We start from the raw sequence: 22103 nt of genomic DNA, 5'->3' as shown, positions 1-22103 counted from the left end.
GGGGGAAGTTCTCCACTCGTGGAGGTAGTCGAAGGCTCTGCTCTTGATGAGGAAATGCCTTCCTCAGATTAGGGAAGATTTCAAACAGCCTTTTCCAGCTGAAGTGCTGGGGATAATCGCTTGGATGCTTCGCTCTTCTGCTGCTTTCTGTTAGAATTTGGCAAGAAAAAGCAGATCCCCATCTTGGCTAGGCCCATCCCGCTCATTCCCCCCCACCTCTGTTTCCCAGGAGGAAGAATGAGGCTCCTCCTCTACTGCCTGGGGCTGGCCGTGCTTCTGGGGCCCTGCCTGGCCTGTCCCAGCGCCTGCTCCTGCTCCACCAAGAAAAACGGGCGGCTGTTGGCTGAGTGTGCCTACAAGGATCTGCAGGAGGTGCCCGAGGGGTTGTCCTCCAACGTGACCATCCTCACCTTGTCGGCCAACAGGATCGGCTGGTTGGGACAGGGCTCCTTCGCTGAGGTTCCTGAAGTGCAGTCGCTGTGGCTGGGCTACAACCAGATCGGGGTGGTGGAGCCGGGGGCTTTTGCCTTGTTGGTGCACCTGAAGAATCTGGACCTGAGCCACAACAAGATAGCAGATTTCCCCTGGCAGGACCTGCGTAACCTCAGCAGTCTGCAGATCCTGAAGATGAACAACAACCGCCTGGCCGGGCTGCCCCGGGACGCTTTCCACTCCTTGAAGGACCTGCGCTCCCTTTGGCTCAACGACAACGAGTTAACCACCTTGGCTGAGGGCACCTTTGACAACCTGCCCTCCCTGTCCCAGCTGCAGATCTTCAACAACCCCTTCAATTGCTCCTGCAAGGTCTTCTGGCTGAAGAAGTGGACTGAGAACACTTCCGTCTCCATCACCAAGGGGGGGTCGACCCTGTGCATGGCCCCTGGCAGGCTGAAGGGCAGGGCGGTGATGGACATCCCCGACCACAACTGCATTGCCCCCTCTGTGCAGCTCACCTACCTCTCCAACCTGGACAACACCGTCATGTACGATGGCCTCACCCTGACCTTGCACTGCAGCGTGGCAGGCAGCCCTCCACCAGAGATCAGGTGGAAGATCAAGACCTCCAGCCACCGCGTTGAGATCAATGGGCCCAACATAGCACGGGATGGAAATGTCAAGCAGAGCCAAGAGCGCTTCTTGGTCTTCAAGAATGGGACCATGGCCATCCCCAACTTCAGCAAGGAGGATGAAGGCACCTACACCTGCCTCGCTGTCAATGATGTGGGCACACGGGATGTCTCGGTCAACGTGGCCTTGGCTGGGTCAGAGAATCCAGCTGAAGACCTGCTCCAAGACGACCCCCAAGCCAGCCACCTCGGGGGTCGGAGCTGCTACAAGGGGGATGAAATGGATCCCTCTGGTGCCGGAGAAAAGCTGGTGATCATTTACCACATGCCGAGGGAGTCAAAGAGCAGGGCAGGAGGAACGGTGCCCCAGGTCCACCTGGGGACCCTCCTGCTGGCTTTGGGCGTTGCGCTCTGCTGTTAAAGGGGGGAGAGGGAAACGGTGCCTTGGGGGTTAACCCTCTTTCTGTAGCATTTATCTTCACGTAGTGCCATGCGTTTGCTGAGCTTCTGGGATCTCTGGGCGGTCAGGAGTCAAAGGGGGCCAAGACTCAGGCCCAGGGCTGGTAGTTCAAGCCCTCCATAGATGGGGGTCAGGGCTGGGCTCCGTTAATAGAGAGCTTCAAACAAGCTTGGGTGATGGCGAGCAGATCCACACCATGCTGCCACTTTCTAGGCATCCAGATCTGCCACCTCCCGACTTACCTCCCTCCCGAGACCAAAGTGCGGCTGCAGGATTAAAGTCCACCCACAACAGGGTGACCACCACCTAACCCCAGAGCCCACCACCATGAGCCCTCCTCCACCCGCAGCAGCGAGCTGTGACCAGGGAGGGGATCTCTCACAAAGAGAATCCCATCGGTCCAGTGGCACCAAAGATGACATCCCCGCCATGACCAGCACCTGGGCTCTTGACCAGGTGAATCCTTCCTACCACCAACCTCACGTGAAGCACCAGGAGCAGAAGCACCAGGCGGAGCATAGAGGAATAGCTTGGCCACAGGGTCCCAGGGTCCCAGGATGCATGGCTTTGAGGGACAGAGGTACAATGGTCCTTTGTAAGCAGGATGGGTATGGTAGGACACGCTGGATGGGGCCGTGGGCTTGGATCAAGGCATTTTTGTGGAGCAGGAGAAGGTTTTCCACAGGCTTCATCCCTGCAGGAGCACAAAGGGCTCCCACGGGCTGGGTGCTCGGAGCACCCAGGGTGCCTGCACCCTCCCTGCACCTTGCAGGATCAGGCCCTGCCCCTCTCAGTTCCTCTCCCAGACTTGATGCAGATGATTTCCACACCCCACCCCACCCCTGGCTTCCTTTTCACCGCTGAAGCCTGCGGCCCAAAACACTCGGCTGGGCTGGACCCACCGAGCTGCCCTGCTCTGGCTCCGACCCCAGCGGGGAGGGATTGAGCCCAAAGAGACCAAAATAATTTCCCAGCACTTCTCTCTGATGGGAAACCGAGCGGGGGCTGTATGACGGAGTGGGAGAAAGATTGGGAAAACCCGGGCGACAGAGAGAGAAGCTGAGCTGACCTATAAGCCATAAACACACTCCTTAAGTGCTTTAGAATTCCCACGTGGGACATATACACTATACCGGCTGCCGCAGGGTGCTGGGGGACCCCTTGTCTTATGGTGGGGGGCTGAGCATCTCCATCTCCCCCACCCCGAAGCACGGGTGGTCCGGCTTTCGTACCTTCTGCTGGCGCTGGATGGACCCTTGCAACGACCCTCGCCTTGTAACCAAAGCTGTATGGACAGCAATAAACACTTTATTTTATTATTATTTTTAAAACAAGCTGGTGCATGCTGCCTCTGTGCGCCCCCACATTGCCCAGACCCAGCATTATCTGGGGTGCCACAGCTCACCACCAACCCTCTTTCCCCCCCCAGCTCCCCCAAATCCCTCCCTGTGCTGTAGCATCCCCCCCATGATGACCCTGGAGGGAGGATGCATTTGTAGGGCACCCAAAACTGCCCCCATCGCTGCCTGCAGTGGGCAGGGGAAGGCAGCGATGCCAAAACCAGCTGAAAAGCAGCTGTCCCAGAGCCTCAGGCCTCCACCCAAGCTCTCCAGCCCCACGATTCGTTGTCCAGCCAACTTGTAGGGTTAAGGAGAGGGGCAGCCGATGAGCTGCCACACACCAACACCATCTGCGTACGGCGCCGAGGTCTCCGCGGGGGTCCCGAGCCAGAAACAGCCAGCAGCTCCTCCTGCACCAAGGGCCTTTGAAGCTAGCAAACAGGCGCATATTTTTCCCATTACAAGCAGAAAGGATGAAAAACATTGGGGTGCCAACAAGAGTTTCAGTTTCATTTTGTAGGATACAACTTTTAACATCAATTTTATCCCAGCCAGGGCCCCTCCCCTCCCTGCCTGCCTAGGAATAGCGGGGTATGGGAGCTTATTCCTGCAGCTTCAGCTGGGAACAGGGTTTGGAGCCTGGGATAAGGATAAAAAAAGAGTAAGATTTAGTCTGCCAGCAGTTGAAGCCATGCCTGAACGTCTCTGCCTGCCTTGCAGAGCCCGTGCTCCCCCTGTGTTTGCTGGTGCGTGGCTGTTCTGTCACCAGAAAGGTGAATTCCTCCGCTCAGAGCTTTTATGGCAAGTTATTAGCAATATTAAGCATCTCTCATTCATAACAAACGGCACCCTGCCACGTGGCTCCTGGGCTGGATGCAGCAGGTGATCCCACGCTTGGCCTCACCATCCCGACCCACCATGGCCACCAGCCAGTGCAAGCCTGGGGTGCCACAACCCCTCATCAGCTCCTCTCTGTCCCTCACATTGGCAAAGCCACAGCATGACCCAGACCTGCGTTTCCATTCCCCGTGTGTGCCATTTTTTGTTAAGGGCTGTTTTCAGCCAGATCAGCTCCCTGAACCACCTCCCCATCATTTCAGGGTTGGGTGGGGAGGACTCTGGATGCGCGGGGGTGATGCTGTTGCATGGCCATACCTATGTTGGGGGTTTAGAGAGGAGGCGAGAAGCCACCATGAAGAAGAGCTCAGTTCACCCCCAGGGCACCCTGCTTATGTCAAAGGAGGGAAAGAAAACAAACAGACCAGTGAAGCCACCTCCTGTCTTCCTCCCAGGGCTGTAGTCCCAGCCTGCCGCCTGCCAAGACATCTCCAGGAAGCCTGGGGCAGGGCTGTGTAAACAGATGCCGAAACCCAGCTCCACCCATGGCCCAGGGCTGGAAAAGATTTGCAGGATTACCAAAGGCTGCCTTCAAAACCCCAGTGCCTCAGAGGCTGGAGAAGGGTTGGGATGAGCTGTGATGGAAAGATGAAGCCTTTGCCACAGGGCATCCCTTCACCTGATACATGCAGGACACCCAGCGCCCACCGGCACCGCATCTCTCCTGTGCTCAGACACGCAAACCCCAGGACGCAAAGCCCAGAGCTGGGAAAACAGAGGGAGTTGGACCTTGGGCTCCTGCTGTCTTATAAAGAAAATGGACCCAGATCTGCCTTGGGTGTCACTGCTGTCACCCGGTTTGGTGACATTGTGCTATGCGCCAGACAGTAATCAAACATGATTAAAACAGTGTTGTTCAGGGCAGCAGATGTGACAGGGCTAGGAGCACCCAAGCGCACCAGGTAGCTCTTCGGGCAGCAGATGAAGGCAGGGACCCCCCTCTCTTTGCTGAGGTGGAAAGGGAGGGGGGTCAGGCTCCTGGGGAAAGGGAAGGCTCCCACTCAGGGAGCTTTGATGTTGTGGGGAGATGCCAGGACACTACAGGCAAACCCCAAAAGCACAGGGCTCAGCATCACTCAACCCCAAACCACACCAATGGTGCTGCAAGCACCTCAGCAAGAGGGCATGGGGTCCTTGAAAACCTGCAAAGAGCAGGTCTGCTCACCTCCAAGGAGATCCCTGGGGCAAGGGGCTCAAACCCCAGGGAGCAGAGGGGATGGCCCAGCAGCCCTGCTCCATGCAGGGTGGGCTGCAAAGTCTCCAAGGCACCTGCTTTAGCAAGGCTGAGATGGTGTCAAGAAGAGTAAGGAGACATGGGTACAACTTACCAAGAGCCCTGCCTGCAACCGCAGGCTGAAGCCAGGCATCCTTCAGGCCACTGAAGTCAGGGTTTGGTTTCAAGGGGCACATCAAGGGAGGAGATTATCCAGACACAACTTGGACACCTACCTTTGGTGCTGTAGCCACAAAAGGTCCTGCTTTGAGTCCCGTCCTTCATGGGAGCTGTGGTTTATGGGCCAGACATTTTGACGGGAAGGCAAACTGATCAGCTTTGCCTTAAAATTCACCAAAGATGGGAAGAGGGATCACAGATTTGGTCCCAATCACCCCCAGGTCAATCAAACCTACTGCAAAGCCTCTGCTGAGTAAAATGACCCCCAGCCATCACCTGAGACATGGCTACAATGGTCCTCATGTCCCTCCTGCCAGGTATGGCTTACTCGGGAACAACCAAGAAGTCAAGAACACCCGGAGTGTAGGAGAGAGGTATGTGATTTATTAACCTGCCCCAAGTCGGCACATCCAAGCGAGGTGTAAAATTGCGTTTTATAGATTCAAGCTCAGCTCACTTGGAGGTCACCAGCTGTGGGGAACCGCTGGCTTTAAACAAAATGGGGTGGCATCAAGAGGCACTGGGGGCACAAGACTTACAGGGAGCAGAAAAGAAATGGCTCTGCAACCTCATGGCCCAGAGCGGATGGGGATTTCAGCCTTCACAAAACTGGGGAAAACACACAAGTCCTGGGGGTAGGTACAGTGCCCGAGGAGAGCAAGGATCAGACCTGGAAAGGAGAAGCTGGGGATGGGGTTGGCAGTGGGGATCTTCTCCATGGGGAGACCATGCTGAGATGCAGGTAGGTCCTCGTGATCAGTCTGCTTGAGGATCCCTCCACACAGACAACCACACGCTTTCTCCCTCTTTTTCTTACTGCCATGGTGCTGGGTACTAGTGCCTGCCTTGCCATGTGTTGGAAAGGCAGCCGTTGAGAACTGGTGGGTTCACTGCAGGAGTGACTCTTCGGAAGGTGTTTCTGAGATGCCTGGAGGGTTTATCTTGGCTCACCAACCCCTCTCCATCTAGGTCATTCTTGGAGGCGACTCATTTGCCTTGTCTGTCTTCACCTCTGGACCTTGGTAGTGGCTCAGCATGGACCTATAGCTAAAAACCAGCCCACATCACCACTGGAGAGGGACCAGAGGCTGGAGAAGGGCAAGAGGTGCCCAAAACTCCTGCCAGCACAGGAGGAGAGTCAACGGGAGACAGGGATGGGATGGGACTGGAGTGTGCACGGGAGGCAGAGAGTGGTGGGGGGCTTCTCTGGCGGTCAGGGCTTGGGAGGGCTGAGCTGGGTGCCATTGGCTGTGGGATCGGAGAGGGCGGTTTTCCGGCAAGCCATCAGCGAGGGGTTGTTGAGGAGGGTGTAAGCCAGCCACCAGCGGGCTCGGCTCTGCTTGAACCTGGCTCTGCTTGGTGGTGCCTTCTTGGGCTGCATCAGCTGGACTCCTGAAAGGAGATTGGGGAGGGGGTAATGACAATTCCAGCCCCAGCTACCCCTTGCTGCGGCTGCCCAGATGCCATCTACACCCTGGGGTGAAAGCATGAGCCACATCCTGCCCTTGCATGGGCAGAGGAATGGGAACAGCTCCTGAGATGGAGATGGTCACACACCAAACAGAGGAGGTGGCACGAAAGCAGAGGGAGCAGCAGAACCACAACCCTACACAGTGCCATTCCCCCAAGGCATCACCAGCATCTCTAAAGGAAACCCGCAGAGGAGACCCCGATGCCGCCCCACAGTGATAGCCATGCAGCCCTCCATACGGCAGTGGGAAGGTCTTACCTTCTTCCACGTTGCCAGCCCGGAGCCCCTGCGGCCCCTCCGGCCTGGCTAGCTGGAGCAGCAGCAAGCAAAAAGCTTTCATCACCGGGTGGGACTGGCTGACCTCAATTTTCAGATAGTGGCAGTAAATGTGGTAGCCTGGGGGGAACACAGCCCACAGTAAACACGTGAGGGGAGGCCAGACTTCATGGTTCCCCCCTCCCTCCTGCCCTGGAGTGAAGGGAGGGTCATTTGCCAGGCTCCATCTTTGCCCTGCTAGAGCAGCTCTGTCTCCAGAGCTGGGGATGAGCTCTGCTCCTGAAATCCCAGCAGGAAAAGCAGAGGGAGAACCAAGCTCTCCTGCCTTTAGCACAGGAGACCTGAAGGTCTGCTGCCCATGGGAATGGGGTCTGGCCACCGGTGAAGCCCAGGGGACCCCAGCAGGGCATCACCCACCTTTGGGGATTGGTGGAAAAGCAGGACAAAGCGGGCACCAGGAGGAGCAAGTGGTTGTTATCCCACCTGCCCATTTCTGAACACAAAGCATGAGGTCCTGAAGCCCGTCTTGGTCCTGGCAGCTCCAGCAACGCAGGAGCCCCTCGTCATGTTCCCTGGGAGCTCTGCGATAGGACAAGGGTCCCCATGCTCATATGAAGGTGCTGAAGATGGACCTCCCCAGCACCCTACCTGGGTCAAAGGTCTCCACGCCGCGGTTAAGCAGGCTGATGTCCAGCTGGCAGAAGTGGACGACGTTATAAAGGGCAGAAATTACCATCCTCCACACCCCGGCCAGGACACCCACCAGGACGTTGATGGGGAAGAGCAGGTAGGTGACTATGTAGAGAGCTCGCCTGCGGGTGGAGAAGGAGGAGTAAGGAACACAAACACCATGGGACAAGAAGCATGGCCCTTCCCTGCCAGAGAAACCTCCTGCCAAAATAAGCCTCCCACCCTTCCCTCCCTCCTTGGCAGACACTGTCCCTGTTTGAGGTGTCTCCATCCCATGGAGAGAAGCAAACACCCTTGAGGGATCTTGGAGATGAAACAGCCTAGTGTGCCATCAGGACTTCAAAGCTTGGCCTCCAGCATGCATAGGGTCTCCATTTCTCCTTGAAGACTTAGAAACCAGGTAAATTGTGAATATAGCAGTTTGGGATGGAGGACACCAGCTCCTGTGGAGGTCGGAAGAGCCTACAGCAGGCTCCCTGCAATGCTGGGCAAGTGATGGAGATGATGGAAGTGCCTTGGCTGGACAGAGCAGGACACCTAGATCCATCTGTCACCCTTGTCTTCAGCATAACGAGACATCTTAGGCAGCGACACCATGCATGAGTGAGCAACCACATCCGCTGGCAGCATCTGAACCTGTCCAGCCAATCCTGAGGGATCTGGGCTCTCTCTAAGGCTTGCAGGTGGGCATGGTGGAGCAGGGCACAGACGTCACCAGCTTCACCCCATGAAAATCAAGGCTGTAAATGGACCACGGCCCTCTAAAGCATCTAAAGAAACCTGTCTGGGAGCATGGAGCCACTTGAACCCCCTAAAAACCCACAGGTTTTCCCCCTTGAGCTCATGGCACAGAGGATGCCATGACATTGGGGCCTGTGTGACCCCAGCACAGTCCCGGGCTCCTGGACCTCAGGAGGAACAGCTCCACCCCAAAGGCCCCCCATGTCCCCACACCTGTTGGTGAGCTCCTTCCGGAGGGGATGCTGCTCCAGGAATTGGTAATGAGCTGCCAAATTTTGCACGATGACGGCAACAACCAGGGTCAACCAGAAGGGCCTGGGTGGGAGGGAAGAGACGGATTGGACACCACGAGGGTCCCAAGCATGACACGCCATCCCAGGCAGCAGAAACCTCCAGCAGGAAGAGCCCAAGATAGAGCCTCCCCTTGACAGCGTACCCAAAACCAGGCCATGTCTACGGCCCCCACTTGGGTCTTCCATCCCTCCCCGAGGGCTGTGAGTGCTCACCACATGTTCTGAATGATTTTGAAGAGGTGTGTGTTTGTGCCGGACTGGAGTGGGATGACGACGAGGAAGGTAAACCCCACCGAGCAGATGAAGAAAATCACTTGCTGGATGACGAGACCTGGGAAGGAGACACGGGGAGAGAAACCATGGCGGGGGAGGATGGAAAAGCGGTTCTTGCTCTTATTCCCCAAACCTGTGCTTGTTGCTAAGTGTATCTTTCATTTTAATCCCATAAAAAAACCCTGCGAGATCCTTACCTGCCTCCTCCACTCTGAACACAATGCTCCGTGTGGGATTTAATTACAAGTTCAGCTTTTCTTATCGCTCCTCACATTATTCCCACTGAGAAGAGCCATCACTTGGGGCTGCAACTATGATGCCTCATCATAAAATTCAGCCTGAGCTCTGATTTCTAATCATAAATCACACCGAGATCAGCAGCAGCTGCGGTTGCTTGTGCTTGAGCTTGTCTTTCACCTCCGCTGCTTTGCTTTAACAACTTGAAAAATCAAGATTTGTAAGCAGAAGTTAGCTGCACGGCAGCACAGCAAGATGCAGCCAGCTCTGCCAGGGATGCACCGAGTGCTGGGTGGCTAAAGGAAAGCTGCTTCTCGCTGACAAAGGGGTGCAAGGATCTCCTGGGATGCTCTCCAGCTCCTACCTCTACACTAATCTGTACAATCTGCCTGCAAAATAGGTCCACTTTCCCAAGGGGCGATCCCCAATAGAACTTGTGGTCCCCCCTGCCCTTCCATCACCCCCTGGACCCTCAGCTTGACTCTCCTGTGCAGCCTCCTGTTGATGATATGGTTGGGTGTTGCACATGCATCACCGCAGACGCTGCCCAGAGCCACCTCCCATGGGGCAGAGAGGCTTCAAAACATCTGCAAACCATGGTGGGGTGAGCATTTCTACCTGCTGCCTCAACTCCCCACGTCCTCCACCCATCCGTGGGACAGCCAGCCCTCCCAGCCAGGGAGACCCAGGCTGTGCTGGGGAAGATACGCAGTGAGGAGCACCCGGGATGTGAAGACCAGGACGGGAGGAGACAGACAGTCCTTTGCACGAGATGCTGTGACAGCTTTTCAAATCAAAATATTTGGGCTTGAGCCAAAACAAGTCATCATTCCCTCACCCCCCCTCCTTTTTTTTTTTTCCCTTCCCGACCATTTGGTGTTCAGCATGGTCCTTCCCGCAGAAGGACAGATTGTGTTTGGGGAAAGAGGAACAAAAGCCTCACAGCCATCCCTTTGCAAAATGGGGCAAGAAAGGGGGAAACGATGCTTAAACCCCGGGGTAGGCTGTGCAAGGTGGGAGTCCACCACCCATCCGCCCCCTCCTACTGCCCAACACCCTTTACCCAGGCAGGCAAAAGCCGTCTGGAAGCCGGCAAAGCTCATCCAGCAGACGACGGCTTGTCGGGACGGGCGGAGGATGTGGGCTTTGTAGAAAACATCCAGCACAGCCCCTTGGTAGAGCGCCTTCAGGTTGTTCCTGGGGAGAGGGAGAGAGAGAGCAGCTCCATCCTGGCTCGGTGACAAAGCCAAGGCCGGAGGAGCGGGTACCCCCCGTACCTGTGCATCACCAGCGTCTGCAGCAGCATGGCGCAGGTCAGCAGGCAGCACAGCACCAACGAGCAGATGTAGCAGACTGCGGAGGAGCAGGGGGAGATGGCCGGGTCAGTGCTGCGGCCAGCCCCAGCAACAGGAGTTGTATTGTAAAGTGTAGCTCAGGAGCATTGCGGGGGGCTGCGTTATGGGGCTGCATGGACATACACCCCAGCAGGGTGCCGTGCCTCAGTTTCCCTCCCTACCCCCTTTGCGATACGTGGACCTCCAACCTCCCATGGCAGACATGAGCTGGTGAGACAGTAAAAGGGAAGGGAAAAGCCGAGCAGCCAGAGGAAACACGAGCAGTTAGGCTAGCGTAGCGCCGGAAAAAAACATTGAGCAAGCTGTGATAAGCAGGCAGTGCGATGGAGAGAGCCTAGGAAGATGCTCGCAGAAAAGGGGGTGCTGGGGGCGAAAGCAAGAGGAGGGAAGGAGGGGTGGAGATGTCAGGAAAACAAAGAGGGTGAGAGAGGCTTGATGACTCTGGAACAGCCATAAAAAGGGCCCTCCTTGGCTGGTGGTACCCCAAGGTGTGGAGGAAGGGGGGCACCCCTGCCTTCCCTGCATCGCCCCCATCCAGGGCTTTCAATTATGCAGGGGGCCATGGGCCATCTGCTCGATTCCAGCACATATCAAAGCCCACAACCGAAGGGCAGCATCTGCAGTGCGGTGCTGCCGGCTCTCCCTGCCTCGCCGCCTTGGCATGCGGCAGAGCTGCCTGGCATGGCACCAGGCTCACACGGTCGCCTTTCATCTCTGCACGGCTGCGGCTTCGGCAGCTGATTTTAGAGCCCCCCTGGAAGATGCCCCATCACCAACCGCTTTGCTGGACCATCCTCTGGGCTAGAAATCTCTCCACTAAGTTCTGAAATCCTCCAAAAAAATCACCTGTGGATGCAGGAACCCACCTTCCAGTGACCACAGGTAGTACTTGACGGTGTTGAGCTCCTTCTCCATGTCACCCGGGATGTCCGGGCTCTCCGAGGGCACCAAGCCAAACTGGACCAACAATACCACGATGTCCTTCGTCATCCCCGCCCGTACGATCTGGATGGTGGGGACGACAGCTACCAGGAGCAGCAGGGCAACCTGCAAGGGAGCGGTGCCGCGTGAGCCTCAGGTCACGGCGTCCCGCTGCCGAGCCATCGCCCTAGCTTAAAGACTTAAGGCTGGCTGAGCCCTGGAAGCACATGGCCGGTTGCTGCGGCTCAGCCGAGGGATGGTAATACCTCGAGGCACGCTAATACCATCCCTGTAGCCAAAGTTGTGGCGTGGCAATGACCTCTGGGCTCCTCTGCCTCGGGAGGACACAGCCGAGGAGGCAGGGAGGGGGCCCTGCTTGGCACTGAACCGTCAGCGTCACCTGGTAGACAGCGATCACGGCCGTGGTTATGGACAGGATGAGCTTCAGCGGGACCCGGAAACCTGGAATGCAGAATCGGATGGGTGTATCAGAGAGGAGCTGGGACGTGGGATTACGGGAGAAGAGCGGAGCGGGCTGCAGGTCCACCCAACCCAGTAGCCAAAGCAGGGGAGAGCACTGGAACAAGGCGCTTGCATATGAATAGGGATTTCCCCAGGTAAATCCTGCAAGGATGCGTAGCTAGGAGTAGTTTCTCCCTACTCCGGCTGGCTGGGTTTCCTTCCTGTTGATCCTCCTTTCCTGCAAGCCCATGACACCTCGTGTGCCCTCAGCATGGAGTCCCTTGGGGTGCCACCACCCAGGACAGCCCCTGCTTCTTCCACGGGCAGAAGGGCCAAGGAGTAGCTCCTCATTCCTGGGCTGTGGTAGGGATTTTATCCACTTCCCATAGATTTTATTCCCGTACCATAGCCTTGTCAAGAATCAGGCTGCAATATTAGCACACCCCATGCGTGAACCTTGCTGCCTCAACCCCCCATGTCCCCAGGAGGGCGGGAGGGTGTCCAACTCCCCATCCCAAATTGCAACAGTTTGTGCAAAGCCGAGGCGTCGCACGTGCGGCGGGCGGCAGCTGCCACAGCGCAGATGCTTTGGGGAAGGAGCCAAGAAAGGCATTTGCTCTCCCCGGGGAAGAAGGGGGGGGCAGCCTGTTTGCCGAGCTGCTGCTGCAGCCTACCTTCCTCGGGAGCGTAGACGTAGGAGCGTAAATACGTCTGGACCCTTGAGAGGAGGCTCTCTTCTGTCTTCGTGGAGCTGAAGGAGGAAGGAGACGGTGCAAAGCATGTCTGCTGGGAGCAAGGACCCCCTCCGCCCCGGCAGCGGGCAGCCAGGCAGGGCTGGCACAGGCGCTTGCTGATGCGGCCAAGCTATGGGAAGGTGTTGTCCTTACCTCCCCTTCCGAGGACGTTTGGACAGGACAGCCTTTAGGTACTTCTTGTAATAACCTCGCCCTGTAACCTTAAGGAAAGCAGCAAGAAGTTGCCCGATTCGAGCGCAGCAACACCCCGAGGTACTTGGGGCAGGGAGAGGTGACTCTCATTTGGGGGGGCCTCTTAGCAGAGCATCTGCATCCCACCCTGCAGCTGTCACCTTGGTCTTCTGTCCCCGGCCACCCACCCATTGCCAGCACGATGCCCCGCAGCACCCTCACTGAGGAATGCGGGTGATGGGCTCCCAGCCCTCCTTTGGATAACGAACGTGTCAGAGCGATGCTAGCAGCAAATCTTCCGGCACCGGAAAGGTGGAAATAAGCCTGCCTTGTTCTCATCAACAAAGCAGCCCAACACCAGGCGTACCGGTAGGACAGCCGAAACCCATCTTTCCCATCAGCCAGCTCCCAGCAAGCGCCTGGGGGTCACTTCAGGCCACGCTTGGGCTTGATGGCTTTTTTTTCCCCGAAGTAGGTTTTTCCTCCTCTGTTCCCAACAAAGCCCCGGCATTTCCCAAAGGGCCAGGGATTATCCAGCCTGCTGATAAAAACAAGGCGACCCCAGTCCCAGCCTGAATGGGATGCATTGATGCTTTAAGCCTCTTGTACTAAGGAGTTTACTTCAAAGATGGATTTTTCACTCCCTCTTCAAATCCAGCGAGATAAACAGAGCTGCGACCCGCACCATCAGAGAGACGGAGACGAGGCAGCTCCCAGTGCCGGAGCAAAGTGGGGGGCACGTGCCCTGGGAGCCCCCCAGTTCTGCTGGTCCCCCAGGCAGACAGATGGGCTGTGGGGCAGGACAGCCATGAACCAGCCCATGCTGTTCACAGAACCATGCAGGTCCATCAAGGGATTCTTCTGCACCACCAACCCCCCCCAGCTGCCCCATGGATTTTCATTACCTCCTTATCCAAGGTCTCCTCCTGTCCGGTGAAGCTTCTGATAAGCAGCGCTGGATACCAAAGGCTTAGGAGCACAAGGCAGAGGATGATGGGGACGTAAGAGAGCGTGGAGTAGTACCTGTATATCTGAGGAGAAGCAGAGATGTCACACATGAGACCACCCCAGCCTGGGGGCCTAGCCCTGGACAGGTGACACCTTAACATCGCTTCAAAGAGGTGATGAAAACACCACCTCCAACTCCTGGCCACACCAACCTCCCCGCTCCTTCCCCAGGCAGTGGGACATGTACCTTCGGTGACTGGGGACAATCCACCTTCTGCCAGATGTGGACCACACAGTGGCACCAGGAGAGCAGGCAGCCCACGAGGTAGCTGACCCTGTGCCGGACGGTGGCACAGGCAACCAACGGGTAGTAGAAGGCAGGGTAGTAGAGCAAAGCCAGGATCTTCCAGTACTCTAGATGGGATGGTGAGAAGAGAGGAGGGAGAGCAACATGGGCAGAAGAAGGCAGCACTCTCAGTATGGACCAGGGTGAACAGGCTGCTCAGGGTGCCACCCGGAGCTGCACATCTCCAGGGTAGGGAGGAGTGTTGTGCCCACGGGCCAGAAGGGTGCTCGCCTTACCCCGGGTGCTCTGGGAGGAGTGGGCGATGAGCGGCAGAGGGTCTCTGTCCAAGACCAGCACGCACAGTGAGGAGAACAGGATGCCGAACACCGCAACCACCAGCCCTCGGTTGTCTTCCTCCTCCAGAAAGTTGGCTGGGCTGCAAGCCAAGGGAGGGACGAGCCTGACACCAGGCCATGGGCACCCTGTCCCCACCATCCTCTGCCCCAGAGCTGGTTTATCCCATGCTGCACCCTCAGCATCCCTCCACCTGCTTGGCCACAGGGTGACAGGGACCCTGGGGACCAGGGTGCAAGGCCAGGGTACCTGAGCAGTCCCGGGACACCGTTCCAGCAGCTCCGGTGGAGACGCCTGCGTTTCACCAGCAAAGACAAGCCCACAAGCACAGCCAGCTGCCAGAAACCCAATTGAGGGAGAAATAAATACACGGCAGGGGCTTGGACATGCTGCTATGTGGTGGGAGCCTCCACAGAGACATGGTCTCCACCCGACACGCTAAAGCCAGCCACGGTCGCAGCAGGGACAGGCGCTTCTCGACCCGCTCTGAAGAGTTACGGGCTCTAAACGACTCAGAGGCACCATGTTGCGAAAAAGACAAAATAAATCAAAGTCTTCCATTGACTTCAGGGACAAAACAAAGTCTAGAGATGTGTGAGTCCCATGCTGGGACTCAAACCTCACTCCATCTCAAGCTGGGGAGCCCAGACCTGCTGTTTGGGAGTAGATGGACATGACCTGAGCTGGGGGACAGCAGATACGATGTCAGGGCAGATAACCCACCCCACAGGACTTGGCAGGTACTTACGGAGACTGGTGCCATGCAGATGTGATACAGTCTGGGAGAAATGGTGGGGTCGCAGTCTGGGATTATGCTGGGAAACATGCTGGAAAGAAGGGGATAAAAAAAAAAATATGATGCACGGTTGTATTTAGTCCCAAAAGGGCAAAGCAAAGATGTTGGGGTAATGCCCACATACGCGGCGGCAGTGGAGATTTCAGTCTGATGCTGAGAAGGGGCGAACCTCCAAAGAGCTGGGTTACACCACTCTCCATAATCAGGGATGAAGTCACCCTCACAAGATGACTTGATGATCAAGGTAGAGAGATAAGACCTGGGAGCGGCCCTGAGCTGATCCCCGCGGGGACCGGGTGACCTCCCCGCATGTACAGGGATGCCAAGGCTGAACAGGGGACCACCAAGGAAGGACAAAGTCCCCCTTCACCTCTTTCACACCCATATCCATTCTGGGTCTTTCCAAGGGGTGCAGTCTGCAAAGCAGCAGATCTCCTTGCTGCCTAAAGCGCGGCGCTTATTAAATGCCAGCTGGAAGGCTTGAAGACTCCTTGCAGGGTGTTTTGACACCTTTCCCATGGGAGAGGGACCAGCCCCAGAGCTGGGGGGATGGCGGAGGCGATAGCTGCCCAGGGTAGCTGCATGCGGGACAGGGTCCCAGAGCCACATCCCCCGGCCAGCCAAGGCCAGTCGAGCAGGCGCACCAGGCTCTGCTTTATTTATTCGCTCTCTGGCCTCCACCACATCCCCTAATCTCCGCTTCGCTGCAGCCCTCCTCCTCTCTCCAAGGTCGGGCGCCGTCATGCCCAGCCACCTTCACACAACGCTGGGCAGCAAATCCCTTTGCCAGGGAGCTGAACCCCTTAAGACCAGTAACTTGCAGAGGGAGAACCCCATGAGCCCCATAACTCGCAGGGAGGGAACTCCTTGTGAGCCCTCACGCCCTCCCAAACCCCATAGCGCCGGTGGGGTGGGCAGAGACGGGAGACCAGCTGCAGAACGGAGCCCCACACACAAGGCTGCAGGGAAGGGTTCGACAGTGAAATTAGGATTTCTGAGGCATCAGATGTCCCAGGCTGTCACCAACCTGCCAGGAAAGGCTTTTTAGGACCAAGGGCCATTAGCAAAGCTCAGATTTCTGCCTTTTTTTCTCTGTCAATGGTTGGCCTTGGATAGACCACAAAATTCCTGCTGGCCAAAAATATCCAGGCTCCAGAAATCCAGGGCACTCGCCCACAAGACTGAGAGCACAGGGATACCAAAACCCTTTTTGGTATCACCAGGGCTTCAGCATCTAAATCCAGAGCATCCAGGAGCAATGAGATGGGCAAACCCCCTGGTGCTGCCTCCATCCCTTCACTGACCATGGCTCGCTGCAAAGGAGGACACCCAGAAAATCCCCCCAAAGGTTTCTAGCAGAGGTTTGGGTCATGCAGGTAGGGCCTCACCTGGGAAAACTTGGGCTGGGCAAGGAGATTTCAAAGGCTGTTTCAAAATGCAGAAGATTAAGGATGAGGAGGAACCCTTTGGGCTGGTCGCTGCTGGGATCTCCTCCTGCTTGCCCTCAGGATTAGGTATCAGTCAACTGAGCGGCGTAAAAGCCACCCGCAGAGGACTAAGTCAACAGAGGGACAATAGATGCTGATAGGTGGGCCTTGGGACACCCAGCTTTGAGCCTTGTGGGACACCTTGGATAAGCTGCCCCGCTGCTTGTGCCTCAGTTTCCCCTCCCATAGCATTTCTCTTGTCCTTGGGAAGAGCACCCAGCTAGGAAGACGTGAAGCGCTAGGTCCTTGCTGTGAGGTTGGGCTACGGGGTCCCATCCCCAGGGCAAACACAGCACAGCTCTTGGGAGTTCGCTCAGTTAAAGAGCGGATCATCACGGATGGAGAGGGGATAGGCTTCACTGATACACCAGTCGGGGGGGGGCTGGGGAGCGAAGAACGCAATCAGACATCCCTGCAAGCCCAGGGATTCTCAGCCCTATTTTGCAGGTAAAAAACCTGTTCAGGGTGGCCGTGCCACGCAGAGACCCAGTTGAGCCTCCCAGCCCCGCACCCCTGCCAGCAGTTCGGGGTGAGCTGACACCTCGCTTCGCCCCTGGCCGAAATCAGCATGGCCACGGGGTGCTATGAAGGCAGGGGACTGATTCACAAGGCGGTGTTGTGGCGAGCTCTTCCAGCCCAGAAGCACGGAGCCAGAGCAGCCCGCTCTATGCCAGCAAAGGCTCTGGGGGCTTCGGAGGGGTCAGTGCAGCAGATTAACACCACGCATTTCACTTCGCATTTTGAGGAAGGCTAAGCAAAAGGAGGTGCATGTAGCAGAGATGCCTGCTGTAGGATTTACCCCAGCTCTTGCCAGAAGCACCCTAAAGAAATGAAGCATTTTTAGGGGGCCAAAACAAGCATTTTTCGTCACCTCCCGCTCACCCGGGAAGAAATCCTGGCTCTGCTGCTCAAGGGACGTTGCTCTCCAGAGATGGGATAGAGCAGCCAGGCAGGAGGCTGGCAGCTGCCCGGGGTGACCGCAGTGGGGACAGGGGGACGCGTGGCACCCGTCAGCAGGGTAGACACTTACTCATCCTGCTGCACAGCCGACTCCATGGTTTCGTAGATATACCAGTCAGAAATGAGGTCATCAGCGCCAGCAAAGCCATTGTCCAGCAGAGCATCGTGCATCCCACCGGAGCCATTGGCTGCCATGGCCGTCTCCTTCCCCCCCTCCACGGGCTGGAGAGAGATGGCGAGAAGCAACCAGAGGCAGAAGGCAACCGGGCTTTCACGAGATGGATCCCCCTGGGCTCTTGGAAATGCAGGGACGGAGGCGCTGAGCCAAGAGCCTTTATCTTCTCAGGTCACTCCCGCAGCAGTGTAGGGACCGGGAGCTTTCAAAATCCAGCTGTGCCTCCAAGGATCCACCTTTTATCTGGACTCGGAGGGAGGGAGAAGGGTTGAAACCCTCCCTGCTGCACAACCCGAGCGCTCAAGGCGCACCTAATCATCCCCCGGCCGCTCCCTGCCCGCCGCCGGACGCTGATAGACTCGGAGCCTTTGTTTGGGTAGTTTAACAGTTTTTCCGCCAACGACTCAAAAACCGGCGCAAGGGTCAAGTTTTGGTCTCGGCAGCATGGGCTGGCTGGCAAAGCGGGGATGAGATCTCACCACAGCTGGGGAGCCCGTGGCTCGTGTCCCCAATGTCCCTGTGTGCCACCAGATGCCCCACACTGCATCCAGCCTCCCCCAGCCCCGGGAGGAAACCTCAGCCCCTCTCCCTTTGTAGCAATAAAAAGAAAGAAGGATCTGTCATAGTGCCAGACCCAACAAGCTCTCATTTCTCCTTCTCCCCATTATGTTTTGATGACTTTGGCCCAGACAACCCCACACCCTCTTCTGCTGTCCCAGAGCTACATTGCACAAGCTGCAACACGCCTCATCTACCATTACTGTTGGAAAGGCAGCGCCCAAAGCTGTCCCCAGGTGCCAGGTAGTGATGCTCAGTGCAGCCTCCAAGCCACAGGAACCAGCCCAGGACCTGAGCACACCTCATCCTACACCCCGGGGATGTCACCAAACCACCCCCAGGGCAGCTCGGTGGCTCCAAGGGAAGGGTAGGAGACAGATGAGTGAGCCGGCAGCTTTGCTCCGGGCTGCTGTTTGTACAGCTGGTGTTCACCAGGGACCGTGATGGATATAGCATGCCAGCTTCAAAGGGATTCCCCAAATTAGGGCTGTGACCCTGCAGGCAGCCCTGTCTCTGGACAGACGAGTGGCACTCACCACCACAGCCACATCACCCCGTGGCCTGATGCTCCACTGGATATCACGTCCCCAGCCAGGTTTTTGGTCCCCTCCAGGGACTCCCTCTAGGTCAGGACATGGGACCTTGGATCTTCACCTCCCTTCCCAGAGGGCCAAAACTCAGCTAGGAAGCAGCTGTCGCTGCCACCCCCACCCCAGTATTTGGTCTACTTCAGGGTGCCACCACCATCCCACTCCCCACCAGTGCAGGTTCCAGCAGAGGAAGGATGGAGCCCACCAGCCCCAGGTGAGCATCCAGCTCAGATGGATCCCAGACCCCATCCTCAGCCCATCCAGCACATGTCACAGTCTCAAGGCATCGACTCTCCAGCCATCCCTTGGTTTCGCCTGCACGGGGAAGCAGCTCTGACCTCACCTCCCAGGAATGTAGTGCTCCGTAAAAAGGTAGAAGTAGTCTGTAAAGTTCATGGCAGTGCACACACAAACACACACATCTTCAAGCCCATTTCTGTGGGGTCAGCGGAGGGTGGCAGGGCTTGGAAGTTGGGCCTGGGGTTTAGGCAGGTAAAGCGAGCCATGCCAGCCCTGGCATGCAGCAGCACCCGTCCTGGGATGCTGTTTCCCTCACCAAGCAACATTAGGATGAAAGATCAGCTCCAAAAGTCACTGTGGGATTGCCCATGCCCCTCTCCCCTCCCAGTGGGGTGATCCAAAGAAAATAAACTGGCAGAAAGCAAGATCTACCTACCCACCAGCCCAGCAGCATTGCCTTGTATGTCCCACCTCCAAACAAGCCAGCAGATGCCACCTTGCTAATGTCCTGATTTTCAGCCACCCAGGGACACGGCGGCTGCGGAAAAGCAGGAAGGAAAGGAGAGAAGAGCCCAGCAAGAGGCACATACAGCTGCCAGGCAGCCCCACTGGGCAAGCCGCAGCCTGAATCCACGCCGGGCAGCAATATCACGAGACCAAGCTGACAAGCTCCCTGGGTGGTGTGTTAGCTCCCCTCCCAGCATGTCCTTGCTCAGAGTATCATGCACACTTGGACCCCAGGGCTTTGTTGATGGTCTCTGGCTGGGTATGGGACCAAGGTGGGTCAACGTTATCCCAGCACCAAGCGATCTTGAAGTTCTCCAGCCCAGCCCACTCATCTTCATGAGAAGGATGCTGCCCTGCTCCAGGGGAAGGTCTCCTCCTGTAGTCCACCAAGCAGGGTGGAAACATCTTGGCCATCATCTGCAAAAGCCAGGTGTCTGCAGAAATCAGGAGAAGCTTCAGAGCCTCCATCCCATCTGCTGGGCACCATCAACCAAGCCATGGCAGCGCAAGGCTGAATGAGCGTTGGTGTGACAGGGGGACATCGAAGCCTGGACCCCAGTGGATGTCCTGTTGCCCTGGCCAACAGTGCTGGTGCTGTGCTGGACCAGAGACCTTGCTGGGGAAGGGCGTTTCAGCTGGTGAGAAGCTTGTGGTGAACCCTTCAGCCTCACCACGGCACAGGGAGGAGTTAACCTCCCTGTTCCTGCCCAGGCTGTCCCGGAGAAGGAGAGGCAGGTTTGCCAAACCGTCGGCAGGATCAGCATCTCCAGCCAGGGCAAGGCCACCGCTCTCCACCCTACCCGGCTCCTCTGGCTGGGGCTGAGCCAGGAGCTCGCAGGCTTGGAAACCCCTCCATGCCCTGCGTTTCCCCGAAACCTGATCTCTTTGCTCCTTCACGTAACCTCTGCCGAAACAGGCTGGGCCTTTGATCGCAGCAGCCTCGCCCGAGATTGATGGGTTCAATAAAGCTCCTTCATATTCTTCATTTCCCACTATCCATCACTCTCTGGGGAGCTTTTGCATCCCACCACTTGAATTAAATGAGGGGGAGAAGAGGGGAGCCATAAGGGAATTGCCCCCCCTTCCCTCCTCCCATCCAGCCTAATGGTGATGCCTTGTGTACCGCTTTTAATAAAAATGATCAAGATCTCATTTCACAATTGTTCAGGGAGCCCTTGGGCTGGGGGGGGGGGGGCATGGGGGGAGTTGTTTAAGCGAGATCTCCTCTAATTCAGTTGCTATTCGGGAGCCACACTGGTGGCTGCTGGGCTCGTCCCTGCACAGCCAGGTGATACAGGGAGGGCTTTGGAGGACATCACCAAAGAGAGGAGCTGGTGACCCAGCTCATGACATGCTCATTCCCAAAGTTGGGTTTAGCAGCTTCAGCCGATGCCTGGAGAGGCACAGCCTGGGCTCACGTCAGCATAAGCAGAGCCAGCCAACTTCAGCCCCCAAAGTCCACCAAACTCCGTGTCCCAGCCCCAAAATGAGATGAGAAAGGTTGGCTTGTAGCCTCTTGTGCTCAGCTGGGAAGGGCGAGGGGACAGTCAGTCCCACTCTGGTGACTTTGGAGCCCTTCAAGTGCCAAAGATGCCCCTGCCAGCTCTTGCCCAGAGCTCTTTGCAGTCTTTGAATATCTCTGTGGATAAGCAGAGCTTTTTCCAATGTGAAGATCTCATGCTGTCCCCTAGTTCCCAGGAGCCCACACATACCCCGGACCATCCAGCCGGAGGCTGGGACCTCCAGGAAGTCGCTGCCCACTCTTCCCCCAGGACAGGCTCAGCCTCGGGGGACTGGTGACACCGAACTCATTGCACGGGTGAGCTAAAGCGGGAAGCCCGGTGGCTGGTGAACTCGCAGCGCCCCAGCCCACGGCTCTCCCCATCCCCTCGGGAAAGCCCCTGCCCAGGGCAGGGAAAGGTCTGGAAGAAGTTTTCCATCCCATCCCACCATCCTGTTCCAACAGCAGGATGTCTGTGACAGCGGTTTCCTCCCTCCTCCCAGCTCAGACATGGCAAGGCCGGTTCTAACCCGAATCAACCCCCTTCTTCCCCAGATCCCTCCCGCAACCCGACTTCCACCACCCCGGGGAGAGCCCAGGAGCCTCACCAGCTCTTCACAAACCCTTTCCTCTGCAAAGCTGGAGCCTGCAGATAATAAATCCACCACAGAGATCATAAACACATCAGCAAGCCAAAGGAGAAGCTCCTTTTGCATTTTAAAAGCAAAGGCAGCTTAAATATTTAAGCCAAGGAGGCTGTTTAAGGTTATTTTTAGGTTCTTGACCCCCCTTCTCCTTCTTTTCAAAGCAAAGGCAGCAGCACCTGCTGCACACAAAGCCCCCCCCCCCAAGCCAGCAGAGAAGAAAAGTCAGGAGTTTACAGGATTGCACCAAAACCT

At 56.9% G+C, this 22103-nt stretch overlaps 2 protein-coding genes across 2 annotated transcripts; one reads left to right on the top strand and one right to left on the bottom strand.

The window, feature by feature from the left end:
• Positions 1-237: 237 nt before the first annotated feature.
• ISLR (immunoglobulin superfamily containing leucine rich repeat) lies at positions 238-2794 on the top strand. The gene has a single exon (XM_075431743.1). It carries the CDS (start codon positions 238-240, stop codon positions 1486-1488), a length of 1251 nt encoding a protein of 416 aa, XP_075287858.1. The 3' UTR covers positions 1489-2794.
• A 3576-nt stretch (positions 2795-6370) lies between these two features.
• On the bottom strand, positions 6371-17828 carry STRA6 (signaling receptor and transporter of retinol STRA6). The gene is made up of 17 exons (XM_009935864.2): positions 17704-17828; positions 15139-15217; positions 14640-14725; positions 14333-14472; positions 13998-14164; positions 13708-13833; positions 12764-12831; positions 12551-12627; positions 11815-11876; positions 11360-11540; positions 10416-10491; positions 10202-10335; positions 8842-8959; positions 8549-8650; positions 7553-7716; positions 6887-7024; positions 6371-6549 (listed from the first exon to the last, which is right to left on the bottom strand). The coding sequence occupies exons 1-17, from the start codon at positions 17826-17828 to the stop codon at positions 6371-6373; spliced, it is 2022 nt and encodes a 673-aa protein (XP_009934166.2).
• Positions 17829-22103: the final 4275 nt, after the last annotated feature.

This window comes from Opisthocomus hoazin, chromosome 10, assembly GCF_030867145.1.
Source record: "Opisthocomus hoazin isolate bOpiHoa1 chromosome 10, bOpiHoa1.hap1, whole genome shotgun sequence".
Taxonomy (NCBI): Eukaryota; Metazoa; Chordata; class Aves; order Opisthocomiformes; family Opisthocomidae; genus Opisthocomus; species Opisthocomus hoazin.
The sequence above is the reverse complement of the archived record's forward strand: the minus strand, read 5'-3'. Positions and strand labels throughout refer to the sequence as shown.

Bases quoted from the DNA above. Each gene is read 5' to 3' on its own strand.
- ISLR (XM_075431743.1), top strand. From the start codon at position 238: ATGAGGCTCCTCCTCTACTGCCTGGGGCTGGCCGTGCTTCTGGGGCCC.
- STRA6 (XM_009935864.2), bottom strand. From the start codon at position 17,828: ATGGCAGCCAATGGCTCCGGTGGGATGCACGATGCTCTGCTGGACAAT. The intron at 12,832-13,707 runs GTAATGAAAATC...GCTTTCCTTAAG, and splicing joins AGGAGACCTTGGATAAGGAG to GTTACAGGGCGAGGTTATTA. The intron at 10,492-11,359 runs GTGGGTTCCTGC...GCTCCTCCGCAG, and splicing joins CTACCTGTGGTCACTGGAAG to TCTGCTACATCTGCTCGTTG.